The sequence below is a fragment of the Acomys minous genome (assembly GCF_964271855.1).
Source record: "Acomys minous genome assembly, chromosome: 15".
Lineage (NCBI taxonomy): Eukaryota > Metazoa > Chordata > Mammalia > Rodentia > Muridae > Acomys > Acomys minous.
This window is the reverse complement of record NC_140497.1, coordinates 86,745,430-86,765,532: the sequence shown is the minus strand read 5'-3', so window position 1 is coordinate 86,765,532 and position 20,103 is coordinate 86,745,430. Positions and strand designations below refer to the sequence as shown.

General features: G+C 45.3%; 1 protein-coding gene across 4 annotated transcripts in view; it reads left to right on the top strand.

The window, feature by feature from the left end:
• SRGAP1 (SLIT-ROBO Rho GTPase activating protein 1) overlaps positions 1-20,103 on the top strand; it is a 275,761-nt gene that overhangs the window by 198,211 nt on the left and 57,447 nt on the right. For all 4 annotated transcript variants that reach the window (XM_084759989.1, XM_084759990.1, XM_084759988.1 and 1 more), the window contains exons 7-8: positions 7,059-7,280; positions 9,201-9,302. In XM_084759989.1, the coding sequence (XP_084616115.1) occupies positions 7,059-7,280; positions 9,201-9,302 (324 nt within the window). The remainder of the gene's footprint in view (positions 1-7,058; positions 7,281-9,200; positions 9,303-20,103) is intronic.

Genomic DNA, 20,103 nt, shown 5'->3' with positions numbered 1-20,103 from the left:
TTCACATATGCTGGCCTGTCCATTGCACAAAACTCCCATGCATTTCCTTGCTTGGGGCCTCTGTGCTCTGCTGCAGAACTTGACAAGATTGAGTCGTTCCTCTTATGCACATCACACTCCTCCTGTCCTAAATAAAAGACCAGCAGCCTCCCTCCCCCCCATGCTTGCTACTCCTCTGGCCTTTTATTTTCTCTATAACATTTACCATCTGGCCTGTATTTATTTGAGCTTGCTGTGTCTAATCTGACTCCTTTCTCTTGAACTGCATGAGTTACAAAGTTGTTTTTTCCCCCCTTGAGAAAATGAATCTGGTGAATGGGAGATGCTTCAGGAAACAGTCAATTATTAAGCTGTTTGTTTGTTTTAGTTTTTTGAGACAGGGTTTCTCTGTGTAGCCTTGGCTGTCCTAGACTCACTTTGTAGACCAGGCTGGCCTCGAACTCACAGCGATCCGCCTGCCTCTGCCTCCCAAGTGCTGGGATTAAAGGTGTGTGCCACCACCACCCAGCTATTATTAGCCTGACTTATCAGTATCACCATTGGTCCTGTTTCCTACTTTGTATCTCTTCCCGTCTCAGAGATGTACCACTGTGACCTTCCCATTGCTGGGTTAGGTGGGTAGGGGCTCAAAGCTTTGTTTCTGCTAAGCGTTGGGCTACAGTTGCTGAAGTGGCAACAAGGATGGCCATCCTTTCCTGGGTGCTCAGACACCCTGGCGGGAAGCCAGGTGTATAAAACATGCTTGTGGAAATTAAGGTGTCTGGCTTGATCCCATGTGATGCCTACTGCTCACAAAATGTGTCTCTGGTTTCTGGGTTAAAGTAATGAACGGTGAGAAGGAAATAGTGGAGAACACGGAGACAGCAATTCCGAGCGATTCAGTCACTCCAGTCCTGACACAAGCGCTGTTCTACCTCCTTCTAGTCCTTTGAAAGCCACACAGAAGCTGCTTTTTTTAGCATCCTAGTGCCCTTGGCTTGTCCTACTTTTCAAAAAGACTCAAAATGAAGGGGTAGGAAAAATCTTTATTCACTATCTATGGTGACAGTCAAAGGTATGCTTGGTAAGCCCCGAGGTAAGCAACTTTCTCCCCGGGGAGCCTGTGTCCCTTCTAGGCTGTGGAATACTCCCCTCTTCCCTGCCCCTCAACACCCCCCCACCCCCGCCTCAGTATTCATGCCTAGATCCATAGGGAATCTTAATAAATGTGACTCTGGTTTGTTAAAAAACGAAATCCAGACATAGGAATCGGGAGAAAAGACCGCTGACATCTCTCAAGCCGAGACCAGAGTACAGAGGCAGTGAAGGAGAGATAAACCTGTTTTTTAGGATCACAAGTGTGGGACTGGAATGGTCTTGTGAGAGAACAGGTGAGGCTAGTCCACTAGAAGACCTACCACCTCATGCGGGAGCTCGATTGTTGCCAGTTGAAAAGATCCCGTGAACAGACTCTGGGAGGAGATATATAAATGAGCCCAGAACTGGAGGCGGGGTTTTTTGGAGACTTGGGATAGTTTTGGCTGTTCATTGCTACACTTCGAGATGCTCCTAGAGAGAACCACTCGAGGGAAGGCTTCGGGGCTCCAGGCTCCTGCTGAGGTTCTGGGTTCTGGTTACTCCAGGTTCCAGCAGAAGAGAGCCTGCTGATTGTACCAGGAGAATCGTTCCTCGGAACTGATATCCTTATGGTTTTGTTATTGTGTCTATTAATCCTCATTTCCTATTGTTTTGGTTAGTCGGGTTATAAGTGCCGCATGCTCGGTCACCAAGTTGTTAATAAAATATATTGGTTAAGAAACTTGAGCATACAGGGCAGAGACAGAGAACCTCTGCAGAAAATGGGGAACCCTTCCTCCCTGCTCAGTTCCAGCGGCTGCAGGAGTCACATGGGCCCTTGATCCCGCCCCCCTTTGTGCTTCAAGGACTGTCCTGCAAATGCCATTGGCTACGACTTGGGGAAAGAGGACCCACAGACTTCTTTCCGTTATGGATTCCTTGTGTCATGCAATCTGTGTGTGCGCTGACGGAGGGCAGAGAGGCAGGGGAAGGAAACACCCTTCTGAGGAGCCACGCCCTGCCCCACACCTGGTATGACACGGCCATGTAAGCCTCTGCGGGCTCTCAGTGTTCGGGACAAAAGGAAGTGGTTGTGTTTGTCATCGGCCTCAGTGCTAAGACCTCATGTTCATGCTGGTATTGCGGGCAACCCTTTGGGCTGAGGAAGCCAGCCTGCTGTGCCTAGACCAGCAGTAGGTGCTATCTTAGCAATTCTTAGGATTTTATTTAATGCATACTTTTGATCCCAGCAGTCTTTATCCCCTCCCCGCCCCCTTTTTTATATTTTCTTTTTTTCCCCCCTCCATTTTGTGCATTCATCTGGAGTTCTTCATCTGCCAGAATAACAGTGCTTTGTTTAGATGAAGCAGGTTTTCTTTTCTTTTCTTTCTTTTTTGCTCTCCTATGTATTTTCATCATTAAGTGTACTTGGGCTATAACTTAGCTCTTTGTGCAAAAGCTGGCCTTTCATATCTCATTAATAATTCATAAACCCCATAGAATTCCTTGAGACCTTTTTAACCAAACATCTTGAGTCCTAACACACTCAATGTCGTTTCGGCTTCCAGTTTAGAGAGAGAGAGACTCCTCTGCAGCCAGGCTTGCTCTCAGGGACCTTGAAGAAACATTCCCTCCCGCCCCCCCCACCCCCCCCCCAACCCAGCTGCCGTTTCTTATTTAAGTTCAAGATGCCTAAGAAACCTAGAATTTGGAAATGTAACATTACAGACTTAACGAGCCCATGCCAGCTAAGTGACGTTATAGCCTGGTGAGCTCCCTCAGGGTCAGAGTCTACGACCGCCCATCAGAAACAACCACAGAAGCCCCCTGAGCACAGGAGGGCAAGTCCAGGAGGACCTGCAAGGTTACTAGATGACCTACCGAGCCACCTGCCTGCTGCACTGGCTCGTCAGAAGCCATGGTGAAACCAGGTCTCACGCTGACAGGACCCCCCACATGGCCATAGTGGGAACAGAAACACACCAGTCGTTTGCTGGGGCGAAGCATTCAAGTCCGGAGTAATGGAAACTGTCACTCGGGTAGTTGGGGTCAGAATTCTTCCTGCCCTCCCTTCATCTTATCCTCCTTCTCTCATTTTCTCCCTCTCTCCCTTTGTTTTTCCTTCCTACTTCCCCCTCCTCCCTCCCTTCCTTCCCCCCCACCCCCCTCTTCTGCAGTCACCCCTCTCTCTTAGGTTGTAAGGCGCATGGGTTGTGCACAGAGTGAAAAGCCTTTCTCGGTCACTTCTTTCTATTTCAGCGTATTTATTAACTCCCGCCCAGATCAATACTTACAGGATAAAGGAGCAGGGCTCCTCACTTGCTTATAGCCAGGTAGAAGAGTCCGTCTTCTCTTTGAATGGTGGACTGCTTTTTAAGCACCAGGACATATTAAAGAAATGAGGCCCGTTTCCTTTACAAACCTATGTCTTTATAAAGTAAGATGTCATTGAAAGAGAGGGTGATTTTTTTTTCCCCCACTCCCTCTGAAGTATACAAAACTGCAGGGAACCATTGTGGATCGGGAGAAGCAAGAGGAATAAAAGAAGGCTTTGTTCGCTTGAGACTAGAATTTCCAAATTAACCAAAATGAATCGCTCTCTGTGTTTGGCGCGGCTGATTGCCCTGGAGATGAGTGAGCCGATTGCTGCGTCTCACAGTTGTGTTGTTTGTAATTGTGACATCATAGCTGCCTTCTGATTTCATAAATCTCATAAATCAAATCATATTAAATCAAAGCCTCTGGGCAGCGCAGGGAAACAGCACCTCCGAAGGGCAGGGCCACAAGACTCTGTCACTGGAGTGTTCTAGGGAAGTGTCTACAGTGTTTCAATCATTCAACTATGCCTCCTTCTTAAACTGCAGATTCCAAATTAACAGGTCAGGGGTGGAGTCAAATATTCTACATTTTTTAAAGATTTTTAACATTTTTTTAAAATGTGTGATTGTGCATATATGTGTGTGGGAGCACAAGCTATAGCAAGTGTGTGGAGGTCATAGAATAGAAGTCAGTTCTGTCCTTCTACTGTGTGAAGGTTCTGGGACTCAAACTTAGATCACTGGGCTTGGCAGCAAGCCCCCATACCTGCTAAGTCCTATCACAAGCCCAATATTCTAATAAGCTCTTGGCAAAGCTGTTGCTCTCAATCACGTTTTTGAATAATGAGATTTCACAATAACTTTGCTTTAAAGCCCCCATTTTTATAATTTGAGACTGATGATGGAAGGGCGAGTTTTTTAACTGTAGTCCTGGAGAAACTAGGGGCTTTGTCCGCGCTAGCGAGCTATGTCTCCAGACTAGCATGGGTGTTTTTAAGTGCTCGGGATTCAGTGTGTCCCTTTGCAAAGCCCAGTTGACGCTTCGCAGCCGGGAGGGCCTGCTCTCTGTGCCAGCACTGTTTCCCGTGTGCCCCCTCTCCTACCATCTTCATAGCAAACTAAGGAGCAGCTTCAATTCCGTTTCCTAGAGGGTGGAAGTGTTTCACTGTGTCCCAGCCTCAGTGTGCCTGGAGCCTAGCATAGTCCCTGGTGCCTGGCAGATTAATGATTTGAACTGAATCAAGCTGAATTGACTGACTTCATTAAGGCAATATGGAGATGACCTGGTTTTGTCTATTTAAAACTATGTGTTTCCTCTTTAAGCAATTTATTCTCTCTCCCTTTTTTTTTTTTTTCTCTTTCTTTTAATGTCCCAATCCAAAATTCTGCTGTCAGTAATTGCTGGCTCATTTCCAGACTTACTTCTTTTAAATCATATTTGCTTATGATGCGTGAAAGACTGAACAAAAGTATAGAATAAAGGTAATAAAGACTCGGGGGGTGGGGAGGGGACCTCAAAGCTCTTTCCTTAAATATCACTTTTATTTCTAATTATGTATCTGTGTTTGTAGAGGTGTACACATGTGAGCGCAGGTGCCCACAGAAGCCAGAGGCGTGGAATTCCCCTGGAACTGGTGTTCCAGGCGGTTGTGAACCACCCAGGGAGAGGCTGGGGCTGAGGCCCAGTCCTCTGCAAAAACATGAGGTCCCTCTAACTGCTGAACCATCTCTTCAGCTCTTAAGTGTATGAAACAAATGCTGCCTATAATCAGAGGGCTTTAGCAACCATTTCTTATTTAAGAATTCTATGCTGGGAGCTAAAGGGAAGGCATTTCTGAATATTTTGACAGACTCCAGCCCGTTCCCTTCTACAGTTCTGATTAGTCTTGAGTCCTCAATAAAATATGCAAATCTGGGATCTCACTTAGCATATTTGTCTCCTAGAAGGATTTGAATAAATTGCTGTATCAGTCACAGCACTGAGTGAAGGAAACTTGGACACTATTCTTCATTGTTTCCTTTCACTGTTGGATTCTGCCCTTACATTTTTAATAGCTTTATTATGTATAATTCACATACCACTCCGCTCACGCACTGAAAATCTACAGTTGGCATTTAGTACATTAGAGAGCTGTGTGCCCGTCACTACAATCAATGTTAGAATATTTTTATTACCCCTAAAAAATATCCGGCACCCCTCAGCAATTAGCCCCCTCTGATTCTTTCATCTTCCAGCAGCAGATACCTCTGATGTATTTTCTGTCTCTAGCTATGTCTGTTCTTTACTTTATATAAATGGATTCATACAATGCATACTTTTTTTGTGACTGGCTTCTTTTACATAGTTTGATATTTTTAAAGTTCACCATGTTACATTTGGTTCCTTTCTGTGGCTGAGCACTATTCTGATGTGTGGCTATATGGCAATTTATTTATCTATCTTTTGGCTGGTGGACACTTGTGTCAGGTGGTTGTTATGAATAAAGCTGCTGTGAATATTCAGGTGCAAGATACTTTCACTCTTACAAAGATGACCTAGGAAAAGTTTGCTGAGCCTGTGAGCATGTATATGTTTCGTGTGTGTGGGGGGGGGGGGGTATGTGCCTGTAGATGCCACAGAAACATCATATACCACTCTCCACCCAATTCCTTTGACCCAGGGTCTCTGATCCAGAGCTAGCTGTCTCCAAGGAGTGTCTTGTCTCCACAAACCCACAGTGTGAAGTTACAGACATGCACAGCCACACTCCGGTTTTCACGTGTGCTGGAGTGGGGACGCAGATCCTTCTGTTTGCACAGCTAAGCGCTGCTACACACGAAGCTACCTCCCCGGCCCAGAGTCTTAGAATGACAGCATGTTTGACCCTTTGAGCAACTGTTTACAAAGGGACTGCACCACTTTATACGCCCGCCAACAGTGTGTGTGTGAGGGTTCCACCTTGTCTGCATCCTCCCTAGCACTCGCCGTCACCTGCCATTCTGAGTATCCATCCTGATGTGTATGTGACCTAATATCTCATCTTTTTGCTAAGATTAATTTATTTCTACTTCGTGTGTATGGGTGGTTTTGCCCTTGTGTGTGTCTGTGTACCATGTGTGTGCAGTGCCCACCAAGGCCAGAAGTAGGCATTAGATCCTCTGGGACTGGCATTAACAGATGGTTGTGAACCACCATGCGGGTGCTCTGAATCAAACCCAGGTCCTTTGCAAGAGTAGAAGTGCTCATAACTGCTGAGTCCTCCCCAGCCACCTTCTTGTTACCTCTTTGTTCTGTTACCCTGGTAACCAGTGATCTCCAGCATCTTTTGATAACGCTTGCCCACCATGTCACTATCATCTTCTCTGGTCTCTCTTCAGAGACCGCCTCTCTTCTGATCGGGCCATTACTGAGTTGCTGGAGCTCTTTAATATATTCTAGACTCAAGTTCCTTTACAGACACTTTTCTCTTTCTGGTTTGTCCTTTCAGTTTTCTGATGGTGTCTCTCAAATCATGAAAATCATAAATTTTGATGGACTCCAATTTACTGTTTCTTTGGTTGCGCTTTTGGTGTCCTCCTATTCAGGAAACCCATGCTTACTCCAACGTCTCGCTCTTCTTCTGGGTGTTGTGCTCATAGGCCATACGCTTGGGTCTTTAATCAGCTCTGAATTAACATATCTACCTGTTCTTGTGTGTTCCCCAGTGCTGCGATCTCGGCTACCATGCAAGTCTGAACAGAGCCCTCAGAACGTATCTCTCGGCAGAGTACAACCTCGAAACCTCCAGGCACGAAGGCTTGGACATTATTGAAAATGCTGTTGACAATTTAGAGCCAAGGAGTGACAAGCAGAGATTCATGGAGATGTACCCTGCTGCGTTCTGTCCTCCAATGAAATTTGAGTTTCAATCTCACATGGGTGATGAGGTTAGTAACTAATTTTTTTTTCAATCTAAGGAGTCAATTGTCTCTTCACATGTCACTTATTATTTTATATGTTCTTCTTTTGATACAGAGCCTCATATAGGCCAGGATGGCCTCAGGTTCACTTTGTAGTCTTAGCTGGCCTTGAACTCCTGATCTTCCTGGCTCCAAACTTTAAGATTTAGTGTTAATTATTTGTGTGCATTATGCACGCGCGTGCACGCATACACACACACACACACACACACACACACACACACACATACACACTCACACACACAGTAGACAGCAGTACCCACAGAGGTGCAAGGAAGACATCAGGTCCCCTGGAGCTGAAGTTACAGGTTGTAGGCCACCAGATTGGGTGCTGGGAACTGAACCTGGTCCTCTGCTAGAGTGGTATATACTCTTAATCACTGGGCCATCTCTCCAGCCCCTGCCATGTATTTATTCTTTATATAAATTTAAATGACCAAAAATTATAGCAACATATGTTATCTACGAACAAAAGAAACTAGAGAAATGTTATCAATGACAGATGGCTGAATGGATGGGTGGATTATTGCTAGATAACTAATGTATTAGAAATATAGGTAGGCAGGTAGATGATATATAGATAGATATAAATATGCCTATACCTATCGTGTTTCTAATCAGTTTTGTTTGTATTTAGTAGATTACTTGATGAGAAATGATAAGTCTAGGTCAAGCACCCTTGACCCCAAAATACGAAAGAGATAGTACAAATCTGCTCCAAAATTACAGGTTTCAGAGCATTTTGGATTTAAGATGTTCAGATTAGGGGACCCTCAACTCTAAGAGGCTGAGTAAATCTCCCCAAATCCAAAGACTTTCAAGTAGCTGCAGTTCTTATAGCAACAAGAGACTTTTGTTTGTCTTTGAGATGGCATCTCGCTATGTAGCCCAGGCTAACCTCGATCTCCCCATCCTTCTGCCTCAGCTTCCCCGAGTGCTGAGATTACAGGGGCATGCCAATACATGCTCAGTATAACACATACATGTCAACCGCACAACACGTCAACATACGTGTCCATCCTACCGGCCACCATCTTTCCAAAGTCTTTTTTTTTTTTCTTTTTTCCCTTTTCCATTGTGGATTTGCTAACCTTGGAACAGTGACAGTCACAGAAGTGCCTTCAGTCAGCTGCTAACAGTTCTGTTACTGTTATGTTAATGAAGTGGGTCTGAGTCTCTCTTTTATCACCATCTCAGAAGCACCCCATGGAAGGAGCCTTTGCATTCTGTGCTTGCTGCTTATATCTAAGTCTCTTTAAAAGTGAAGCTTCAAGGTGGCTGTTAAAAGTGAAGACAGCCGGCCATGGTGGCATATGCCTGTCACCACCGCAGTCCCCATATGCCTGTCCTAGCACTGGGGAAGCAGAAATGGGAAGATTTTGAGTTTGATATTAGCCTGGGATACATAGTAAGGCCCTGTCTCAAAAAAAACTATCAAAACAAATGTATATTTATAAATGGAACAATTGAAACCAAGAGACTTGCCAGGACTGCTGTAGGTGGCATTTAAGTGTGAGATGTGAGGGTTTGGTGGGCAAAGATCACCAGAACCCATGGAAAAGCCAGCCCTGGCAGACTTGCAATGCCATGGCTAAGGACTGAAACAGGGTGGACAAAGACAGGCCAGACCCAAGGCTTGCCAGTCAGCCAGCCAGCCCATCCTCTAGCTGACGTGGTAACCTATAGGTTCAATGAGAGGCCATCTCCAAGCAGTCTGGAAAGCAACAGATGGGAGATGCTCCAGGTTGACTGCAGGCCTCTGAGCGCACACAAACAGGAAGACCCATGCACGCATAGACACACATTCACACCCGAAACCAATAAGACTCGTTTGTCTGAGGCTAGTGGGTGGTGCCTGTCATAACTGCACTTTCTGCTTTGCATCAGGTGTGTCAGGTCAGCGCCCAGCAGCCCGTCCAGGCAGAGCTTATGCTCAGGAACCAACAGCTTCAGTCCCGACTGGCCACGCTCAAGATTGAGAGTGAAGAGGTGAGCATGGTCCCTGGGAGGAGGTGAGCATGGTCTCTGGGAGGAGGTGAGCATGGTCCCTGGGAAGAGGTGAGCATGGTCCCTGGGAAGAGGTGAGCATGGTCCCTGGGAGGAGGTGAGCATGGTCCCTGGGAGGAGGTGAGCATGGTCCCTGGGAAGAGGTGAGCATGGTCCCTGGGAAGAGGTGAGCATGGTCCCTGGGAGGAGGTGAGCATGGTCCCTGGGAGGAGGTGAGCGTGGTCCCTGGGAGGAGGTGAGCATGGTCCCTGGGAAGAGGTGAGCATGGTCCCTGGGAGGAGGTGAGCATGGTCCCTGGGAGGAGGTGAGCATGGTCCCTGGGCGGAGGTGAGCATGGTCCCTGGGAGGAGGTGAGCATGGTCCCTGGGAGGAGGTGAGCATGGTCCCTGGGAGGAGGTGAGCATGGTCCCTGGGAGGAGGTGAGCATGGTCCCTGGGAGGAGGTGAGCATGGTCCCTGGGAGGAGGTGAGCATGGTCCCTGGGAGGAGGTGAGCATGGTCCCTGGGAGGAGGTGAGCATGGTCCCTGGGAGGAGGTGAGCATGGTCCCTGGGAGGAGGTGAGCATGGTCCCTGGGAGGAGGTGAGCATGGTCCCTGGGAGGAGGTGAGCATGGCCCCAGGCCCGCAGGGATCTGAACTCATACCTAAGCTGGAAGACATCCTCATACATCCTCATTGTCATTGTCATTGTCATTCTGGAAGCGGTCTCCTCGCCACACCCTTCACTATCAGGTTCCTACAAGATTCTTCATAGAGGACAAATGCAAGGCCTCCGCATTTGTCTCTTCTGCATTCTTCTCTGTAAATGAATACTCTACCAGAGCTGACTGCATGTAAACATAGTTTGTCTTCTTAAAGTATAGTTCACATTGAAAATAGCTCCCTGAATTATCTAATTCAGTGCATATGTCCAAAACCATAGTCATATGTAGAATGCAACATTTGCCTGACAAGTTAATTTGATCCTATCTTCTAAAAATAGCAATATCACCCCCCCACCCCCGCCTTTAAGCCTTTCTAAAGTTTCTACATTTTTGGTACCGTATGTGGCATTGGTTATATAATTAGTGCAAAAAAAAAATTCACACTTGAAATGGTACTTAAATCAGGAAAGAAAATATTTGCTGACATGTTTCAAAGTATGGGCTATAAAATATGAATTGTAAGTATATATATTGAGGCTGCAAAACAGTTGCATAATTCAGATGCTTGATTTTGCCATCGACTGTATCAGATTTATGCTGTCCTAATATGAAAACAGGAAGCACGGATGTTTTTCCATTAGTCAAGACTCTCCAGTGTAATTTGTAAGAACCCAGAAACTGGTCAGTGTTTACAACAGCGTCTGTATTACTGGGTATTGGTGGGGTTTAGGGTTTAGATCCAGAACTCCATGGTTGTACTGCTTGCCGTCTCATCCCCTGACAGCATCCTTACCCAGTGAGGGATTATCTCATCCTTGGCTGGCCTCAAGTCTTCTGAACGAACCAGCCATTCCATCCAGGAAATGGAATTCTCTAACTGGCCAGACTAGATGACGTCCTGTGATTGACAGCCACGGTAGAAGTAATGTAGAGACAGGTAACTTCTAGAGTGGCAGAAGGTGGACTATAAAGAACAGACTCAGAGCAGCAAAGCAGATGATGGCTGGCGCTGGGACTCGCTCACTGGTGGAGTGCTCTGCTTCCACATCAGTCTTGACTGCCACGCAGAGGATGTGTGGCGACTCAGGCCTGTAATTCCGGTACTCAGGAGGTGGAGGCAAGAGGATCACGAGACCAGGGTCTTCTTGGGGTTATATATCAAGTTCAGGGCCAGCCAGGGATGCATCAGACCGTGCGTGAAAATAAAGTAAAGAATAAGGAATAAGGAAGTGGACTGTTAGCTACATGGTTACAAGGTGCTCGTTGTTGTCCTGAGAACCAGGGTTCAGCTCCCAGCACCCTCACTGGGGCAGGGGCTGGGGGGCGTCACAAATACCGGTAGTTCCGGCTCCAGAGTTTTCTGATACCTCCATGGACACCTACACACACCACTATACATACAATCATAAAAACAAACAATAAAAATTAAAAACTAAGTAGTTAAAATTTTTTAAAATAAATAGTAAAGCAGATCTTCGGACTTCACTCAAATGCTGCTGTAGTTTTCATTACTCTGGGATGCTTTGACCCACAAGTAAAGAAAGGCTGATGTGGGCCTGGAGAGATGGCTGAGCTGTTGGGACCACGCGTTGTTCTTCCAGAGAATCCCAGTGCATTTCCCAGGACCTGTGCAGGGCTGCTTATCCCTGCCTGGGACTTCAAGGAATCCAGTGGCCTCTTGTGGGTTCTGCAGGCACACACACACACACACACACACACACACACACACACACACACACACACACACAAAGAATGATGTGTTTCTACACCATTATAATTTGATCAAACCCCACTGTTGAGTGTTTTGTTTGCTTTCATTCTTACTAGAGGAAACAAACCAGCCTTTACTCAAGATGCCACTTGAGTGGGGCATGGTGGCACACGCCTGTAATCCCAGCACTCAGGGAGGCAAAGGCAGGCGACCTCTGTAAGTTCAAGGCCAGCCTGGTCTACAAAGTGAGTCCAGGACAGCCAGGGCTACACAAAGAAACCCTGTCTTAGGGGAGGGGGGGTTAGGGGTGGGAGACACGTACTGCCACTTGCCTTATTTCTGTGAAAAGCCAGACCCCTTTGGGGTCAAACGACTCTTGACTGTTTCACAAGGCTCACCTAAATCCATCAAAAAGCACAGATATTTACATTATGATTCATAACAGTAGAAAAATTACAGTAAGGAGGTAGCGACAAAACAATTTTATGGTTGGTAGTCACACAAGATGAGGAACTGTATTAAAGGGTTGAGGCATTAGGAAGGTTGAAGACCACTGGTGTAAAGTCCGTGCACAAATGAACCTTTCCAAAGGACACCATTGCTGTCCTTGAAGTCGTGATTTAGAGCTAGAGTTTTGGCTAGGTGCCATGAAATATTCACTGGCAAAGTGCTGGCTCCTGCTGGGTCCACAGTTTGTGTCTAGTGACTTTCGGTTGGTTGTTTTATTTTCATAGCCTCCTGCTATTTTACTTGGAAAATACTCTGTAAACTCCAGAAAAAAAAATGGTGTGCTATATATGAAGTCAAAGCAGGCAGGCTACAATCTTGTTTTAAAGTTTAGACTTGTTAAAAAAAATAATAATTAAAAAAAAAATAAAAGCCAGCGACAAGAGAAGTGAGACACCTCACCTCTACTTTGCCATCTCAATCAACCCCCAGTTTCTGCACGGTGGCCAGTTCTGTGTTACCCGTCAGGCTGCTGCACAGTTTGAGCCTATGACTCCACATTGGGCCTGATGAGGAAGCGGCGGCGGCGGCAGCAGCATGTGCTAGAAGAGGCAGGAGGAGCCTTTTCATTGTGAACTTTTAAAGGTTTGCAGTAGAGTCAGAAATACTGGAAACTGCAGGGCAGTGATCATGTTGATGGCCCATGGCTTGTTGGGTACTCTAAGGAAGTGAGTGTCCCGTCCCCCCCAGAAGAATGATTAAAGTGAGTTCCTGGCAATCAGATTTCCAATGACACTGAGGGAAGAGGGAGTCTCTTCAGTAGACATGGAACCCTGGGAAAATAAAACAGTTTGGTCGTCACCCTATTTCTCCCTTAGGGTGAGTTGATGATGAAGCTGGCATCATATAAAGCGAGTTGCAGAATTTTATTCCCTGGTTCTGTCCATTCCCCCAAATGCTTGTGGAGCATGGCTGAGAGTCCAGATGTTTTTCCAGGTGTGGAGGATGGAGATGGCTCCATCTTAGTGAGCTTTGCCTACCACGAGAGGCAAAGGTAGCAGGTGTTGCGTGTGGAGCAGCCTAGCTGTCTTTGCCTATTGGAGACCCTTTGCAGCTCTCATCTCTACCGTAAATGAGGAGCTTGCCTCTTCCTTCCTCTGAAAAGAGAAAATACATAGAACTGACAAGTGGGTGTCAAAGCAAAATACACAGGGAACAGAACATACAGGAATTGTCCCATCTGTGCAGATGGTGAGGCCAAACTCTGCTGAGAAAACTTGAGCTTACTACATAGGGTTGTGACCGCCTGTTGAAGACCACTGTTGAGGGGTAACTTCAAACATGTAGACAGTGCAGTTACACCGGGAATAGGACAAGTTGGCAAGGGTGGCAGACCAGATATCCTCCATATCAGATATTTACATTATGACTCATAACAGAAGTAAAATTACAGTTATGAAGTAACAACAAAAATAATTTCATGCTTGGAGATCTCTTAGGATCCTATTGCTATGGAGAGCCACCATTATTACCACAACAACTCTGTTAAAATATTTTTTTGTAATTGAGGCTGGCTTACAGTTCGGAGGTTTAGTCCATTATCATCATGGTGGGAAGCATGGCGGTGTGCAGGCAGATGTGGTGCTGGAGAGGGGCGGAGAGCTCAACATCTGGATCCACAGGAGGCAAGAAGTGACAGTGGTGCACTGGTCAGGCTTGAGCAGCATCTAAGACCTCAAAGCCCGTCTCCTAGTGACACACCTCCTCCAACAAGGGGACCATTTTCATTCACACCACCACAGGGGTCACCACACGCAAGGAACTATATTAAAGGGTGTCAGCAGCATTAGAAAGGTTGAGAACCACTGGTGTAGACCATCTGGCCACCTCAGTTGGCTTGAAACTCTGAGGTAACCCAAGGAAGAGAGACTTTTTTTTTTTTTTTTTGCCTGTGGTCAATTGTGTTTACACTGCTTCATTAAAATATGCACACACACACACACACACACACACACTTAGCTGCTATCATTTAAAAACAGGAAGTTTAAAAAAAAAACAGAAGTTGTGTTGAGCAAGCTGGGGGCACACCTGTGATCTGGCACTTGGGCTCTCTCCAGAGACTGTCCTGAGGGCAAAACAACTAAGAGCCAGTGTGCGTAAATCGCACAGGAGGGATTCCTGGTGGCTCCGAGGAATAGTACTCACTGTGCAAAGATAGAGACCTGAGTTCGAATCCCCAGGACCCACCCTGTGAGCACTGCAGAGCACAGCAGTCTAAGCCTCTAATGCCAGCACTGGGTGGGCGGAGACAAGTGCACCAGCTGTGTCTAGCCAAAAGGGTGCGCTTCCAGCTCAGCTAAGAGACACTGTCTCAAAGCAGTATGGAAGATGGCAATACAGAAAAATAGCCAGCATCCTCATCTGGCCCCCACATATTGACATATCGATGGGGATACACACACACACACACACACACACACACACACATGATGATGGTGATAGTGACGGTGTTGATGTTTTCTAATCCCACAGAAATTTGCCTCTCCCACATCATTCATTTTTATCCACAGACTTGAGGATAAAAATAGGGTTGTGGTTTTTCTTGTGTTCCTTGTCAATTCTTTGGCATTTGCTTCTACCAAACCCACCCATGTTTCCCCCGCAGCCAGTGAGGAGTCCGTACAGGCGCCGTGCTAGCTGTAGTATATTTATTTCGGTGAATCCCCTCTGTGGCTTATTATCATGGCTTGTGTGTCAGAAACTGGTGTTACTCTACTCAGAGAACATCCCACGGGATGAGATGGAGTCCCAGCCGTAGTGTCTGCTGGCTTCTGTCGTCACTCCCTTGTTCTTCCTGGCAACTCCAAATTTAACTGTAACGCCACCCAGTGTTTCTAAGAACGGAATTGAAATGCAGAAAGAAAACAGTTGAGTTTTCCTTCTGAAGTGCAGAATGGTCTGAGTGAAGTGTTTTATTATTAATAATGAGCATACTTTAACAAATTCCAAGCCACTGACCTGTCACTTAGGACAAACTATAGGCATGGATTTTAATTTCCATCCCTGGTGATTGTTTGTTTGTTTAGGTTTAGGTCAGGTCTTTTTGGGAGGATGGGAGAGTTTCCTGTCTTCTTGTTTTCAATAGCTGGCATTTGGAACTTGCTTTTCTGCTATTTTTTTTTTATCCTTGTAATTATCCTTGTGTTTTAAGCAGAAACATATCAGAGTTCTTTATATAAACTCTCGTTAACACTCCACTGTGCTGCTGTTTTAATGTTTCTGTGTAAGTTTTGAAATTACACTTCACCTTACATTGCTGTTTCTAGTAAATTTTTTTTCCACTTAAAGTTCCCTCCAGCTGCAGTGTACATGCCAATAATCCTAGTACTTGGGGAGGCAGAGGCAGGCAGATCTCTGTGAGTTCAAGGTCAGCTTGGTCTACAGAGCATGTTCCAGGACAGCCAGAGCTTTACGGAGAAACCCTGTCTCAGAAAAGAAAAAAAAAAATCCTCCACTTGTGTTGCTTGAATATTTTTCAAATATGTCCTACTGGTTTCTTCCAGATGATCAGTAATCATGACCTCTCCTCTCCACTAAGATAAGGCCTCTTGGCTCATTTTCTTCCTTTCTGTCTTTTCCTTTTATTGTTCATCAGCCCCAAGGTATTTTAAAAGCACGAATCGGAGCCATCACTCAGGCTCTTACGGCAGCTCCCCATGGCCCCCATTGGCTGTGCTGTGCAGGAGACTTGATTAGCATGTCATTCTGTAAGCTCTGCTCTCTTCCTGCTCGTTATAAAGCTGTGTCCACAGAGGTCAGGCTTGCCATCTTCCCTCTTCTGCCTTGAGGTCCTTTATTCTAGGCCCTGTCCTTGACCCCCAACATGGCTCAGAAGTCAGCCTCTTACAGCGCCTTCCCTGACTCCCTAGAAAGCAGCGCAGATGCCCATGCTTCTTGGTAAAATATCAGGAGTTTCAGTGACTAAAGAGAAGGTACTGTCCGTTTAATAGTATTTCAGTATAAGAAGCGGGCTTTCCATGTCTTAATGTGCACATAAAACTCCGAGAGCTATGAAAAATTATGTCTACCTTCAGGGATTATTGCTTTAATTGTACGTAACTTAAATCATAAAAAGAATGCTTTAATTTGGAAATAATATGTTTCTCATTCTCATGGGTTTTAAGGAAGCTCACAAGTCTAGCTTTTGTGTTTGTCACTATCATGGCTGTGTTTTGAGTCCTCAAGTGCGTTTTTTGCGTTTGTTTAAGATATAGCACCTATGACACATATGCATCATGCCCTCTTTAGAAATGTTCCCACAAGTCACGAGGACACATTGGACTGACACAAGATAGTGAGTCTTCTAACCCAGGCAGTGGGCGCGTAGTCATGACCTTTGAAGCTGCTGCCTGTAGTGATGGGTTTGTTATGCCTTTCCACAGAAGTATCTGTTCTTTGCACTGTGCATACTCCGGGAACCACGGACTTTACTGCAGTCTCTGCATCTTTTTTTATTTTCCAAAGCTGAGGACCGAACCCAGGGCCTTGCGCTTGCTAGGCAAGCGCTCTACCACTGAGCTAAATCCCCAACCCCTCTGCATCGTTTTAAGTGGTCCTGTTGCATGCTTGTTTTCAGCATCCAGACTTGTGTTGATGGCTCTTATTTCTTAACCATAAGTATGACCCTCCCTCCCTCCCTCTGCACCCCATGTATGTGTGTGTGCTATGACACACATGTGGAGGTCAGAAGACAGCCAACAGTAGTTGACTGTCTCCTTCAACCAAGTAGGTTCCAGGCATCAGACTCAGGCATGGTGGCAAGCACGTTTACCTGCTGATCCTCAGTGGCCTTATTTTATTGTTGTTTTAGGTAATTTAAAAGATTTCCACTTCTTACAGTGATGGTCCAGGTAACGTAGTTGATTCTTACCTTCATGTTTTGTTGTCTAGGACAAAGCATATGTCAAAATGTATAGCCCATGACGTAAGAGCCATACCCTCCCAACAGGAAGAGTTTCCAGTACTTTGAGCAGCAATAAAAATCCAGAGCCGGGCAGTGGTGGCACACGCCTTTAATCCCAGCACTCAGGAGACAGAGGCAGGTCGATCTCTGTGAGTTCGAGGCCAGCCTGGTCTACAAAGAAAGTTCCAAGACAGCCAAGGCTATTACCCAGGGAAGGTCTGGGGGTGGGCGTGGGGGGCATTAATTCTAAGCTTCTGGTGACCTGAAATCTTGGGAAAATAAGTTTTGTTTTTGAAGGCTAATAAGATTACCTTAGACCTCAATTTAGACCTACAAAGATGTCTAACAAAGATCAACAAGATGGCTCAGCTAGTACAGCATGTGCAACCAAGCCTAAAGGCCTGAGTTTAATTTCTGGGATGTACATAGTAGAGAGAAAGAATTGACTCCCAAAGGTTGTCATGATATCCACATGCACACTGTGGCATGGGTATTCCCACACATATACACACAACAGATGATAGATAGATAGATAGATAGATAGATAGATAGATAGATAGATGATAGATGTAAGAAACGTTAAAAAATAATATGTATGAGAAGCATAGTTAGGTACAAGAGGTAATTTAGACAAGCCATTAGTGATAGCCAGAAGAAATAATAAATACCAGAGACAGACCCACAGAAGCTACAAGTAATGGAATTATCAGAAACCTGCTACAGAAGAACTGCTTTTTTAATTCAAAGAGATTTTAAAAACAAACAAACAAACAAACAAAAAACAAGCTTACATTTCAGCAGAAAAAATGAGCAGTGAGATAAAAGATTAGGAAATAGCCACATAGAAATTGGAGAACTGAGGACAGAAAACTCACCCCAGTCAAGGTGGTTGGGTGGTTTGTAGATTAGACACAGCTGAAGAGTGAATTGCCAAAATGGACAATACAGGGGGGAGGGGAATTCATCAAAGTACTATCTGTAAAAGCAAAAGAATAAAAAGTACAGAAGAGGAGAGAAGAGAAGGGTTAACAGACAGCGAGAACACAGTGCACTGTGCAGTTACAACTAGACCCTTGGAAAGAAAAATTACAGAACCAGAGGCAGTAGCTTACGAGGTGAGGAAAGCCAGAAGTTAGACAAGTCTCTCTGGTTCAGAAGCACATCCCCAGCAGAGTCTGTCTCTACTGTCTGTGCCTATGTGCTGCCAAGCCTGACAGCCTGAGTTGATCCCTAGGGTCCTCATGGGGGAAAGAGAACAGACTCTCTCAAGTTGTCTTCTGACCTCCACACTCTCCCTGCAACACAAGTGCATTCACACACACACACACACACACACGCGCGCGCGCGCACTCATGAAGCACATATGCAGATATGTATGTGTGTATATATGTATGTGCGTATGTATACGTGTATCTATGTATATGTGTATGTATGTATGTGCGTATGTATATGTGTATCTATCTGTGTGTATATATGTATGTTCATATGTATACGTGTATCTATCTCTGCATGTGTGTGTATGTGTGTATCAGTGCCTAGATATATCACTGTGAAACCTCAGAACCCAAGGATGAACCGAAGCTTTGAACAAAGAGAGAAAAATAAGACTTCACTCAAATCAAAGCAATGGCAGGTCAATAGTAAGATTTTCTACTCAGCAGGAATGTGGAAGCCAGAAGAAAGCGCAGTAATGCATCCCACACGCTAAAAAAAAATAGCAGTCAAGCAGGAGAGTGTCTCTTATAAATGAAGATGAGATAAAAGGTTCTCAGGTGGATGAAACAGACTCAACTAAAAAAACTTAAAATCCCAGTGGAGGCTTCTTAAAATGGAGTGGAGATCAAAGAACCTAATCAATTCATGGACAGATCAAAATGAAAATCGAATACATAAAACAATAATGGCTTAGTTACATATGTATAGCTGTATACCTAATTTGTTATTTCAGTGCATTATAAAATAGTATCTAAGTTAGGAGGGGCAAATGGAACTAAAGTCTCTAGACTATATTATATGAGAAAAGGAAAAAAAACCTTACAGTTGACTTTGATAATCAAAGACTGGATGTGATCTTTTTTTTAATATTTATTTGTTATTATGTATACAGTGTCTGCCTGCATGCACACCTGCAGGCTAGAAGAGGGCATAGATCACATTATAGATGGTTATGAGCCACCATGTGGTTGCTGGGAATTGAACTCAGGACCTCTGGAAGAGCAGTCAGTGCTCTTAACCACTGAGCTATCTCTCCAGCCCCTGGATGTGATCTTTAATAAGTAAAAATAAATAAATTTTAAGGTGATGCCAGAGAGTAAGTTTTAAAGCTCCTGGAAGGTGATATCCCATACCCTTGTGACTGTGGAGTCGTTGCTTAAGGGCACAGAAAGCACTAATCAAAGAAAGGGACTGAAAAATGAATCCCATTAAAAGAAGATTCTGAGCCTGGTGCCGGGACACACCTGTGACTCGGGGAGGCAGAGGGAGGTGGATTTCTGTGAGTTCGAGGCCAACATGGTCTACAAAGTGAGTCCAGGACAGCCAAGGCTACACAGAGAAACCCTGTCTCAAAAAAACAGAAAAGAAAGAAAAAAGTAGAATGTGGAGTTGGCATATGGTCGTGCCAGCCACGAAAGTTGGTGGCCTGAGGTCAAGTCTCAGGACCCACATGAAGGGGAAGGAGAAACTGACTCTGCAAAGTTGTCCTTTGACCTCTAATGAAATACTGTCACACACACACACACACACACACACACACACACACACTTACTCACTAAATAAAATATAAAAATAAAAGCAGAAGCCATATTCATCTAGTCAGTAGTTTAGTAGTGAAAAATTGACGTCAAGCCTGGGCACGGTGGCGCACACCTATAATTCCAGCACTGGGGAGACAGAGGCAGGCAGATCTCTGTGAGTTCAAGGCCAGCCTGGTCCACAAAGAGGTCCAGGACAGCCAAGAGCAGGGAAGTAATTAGTAATGTGAATAACAGGACTCATAGCCCAGTAGAACGTTGATTGA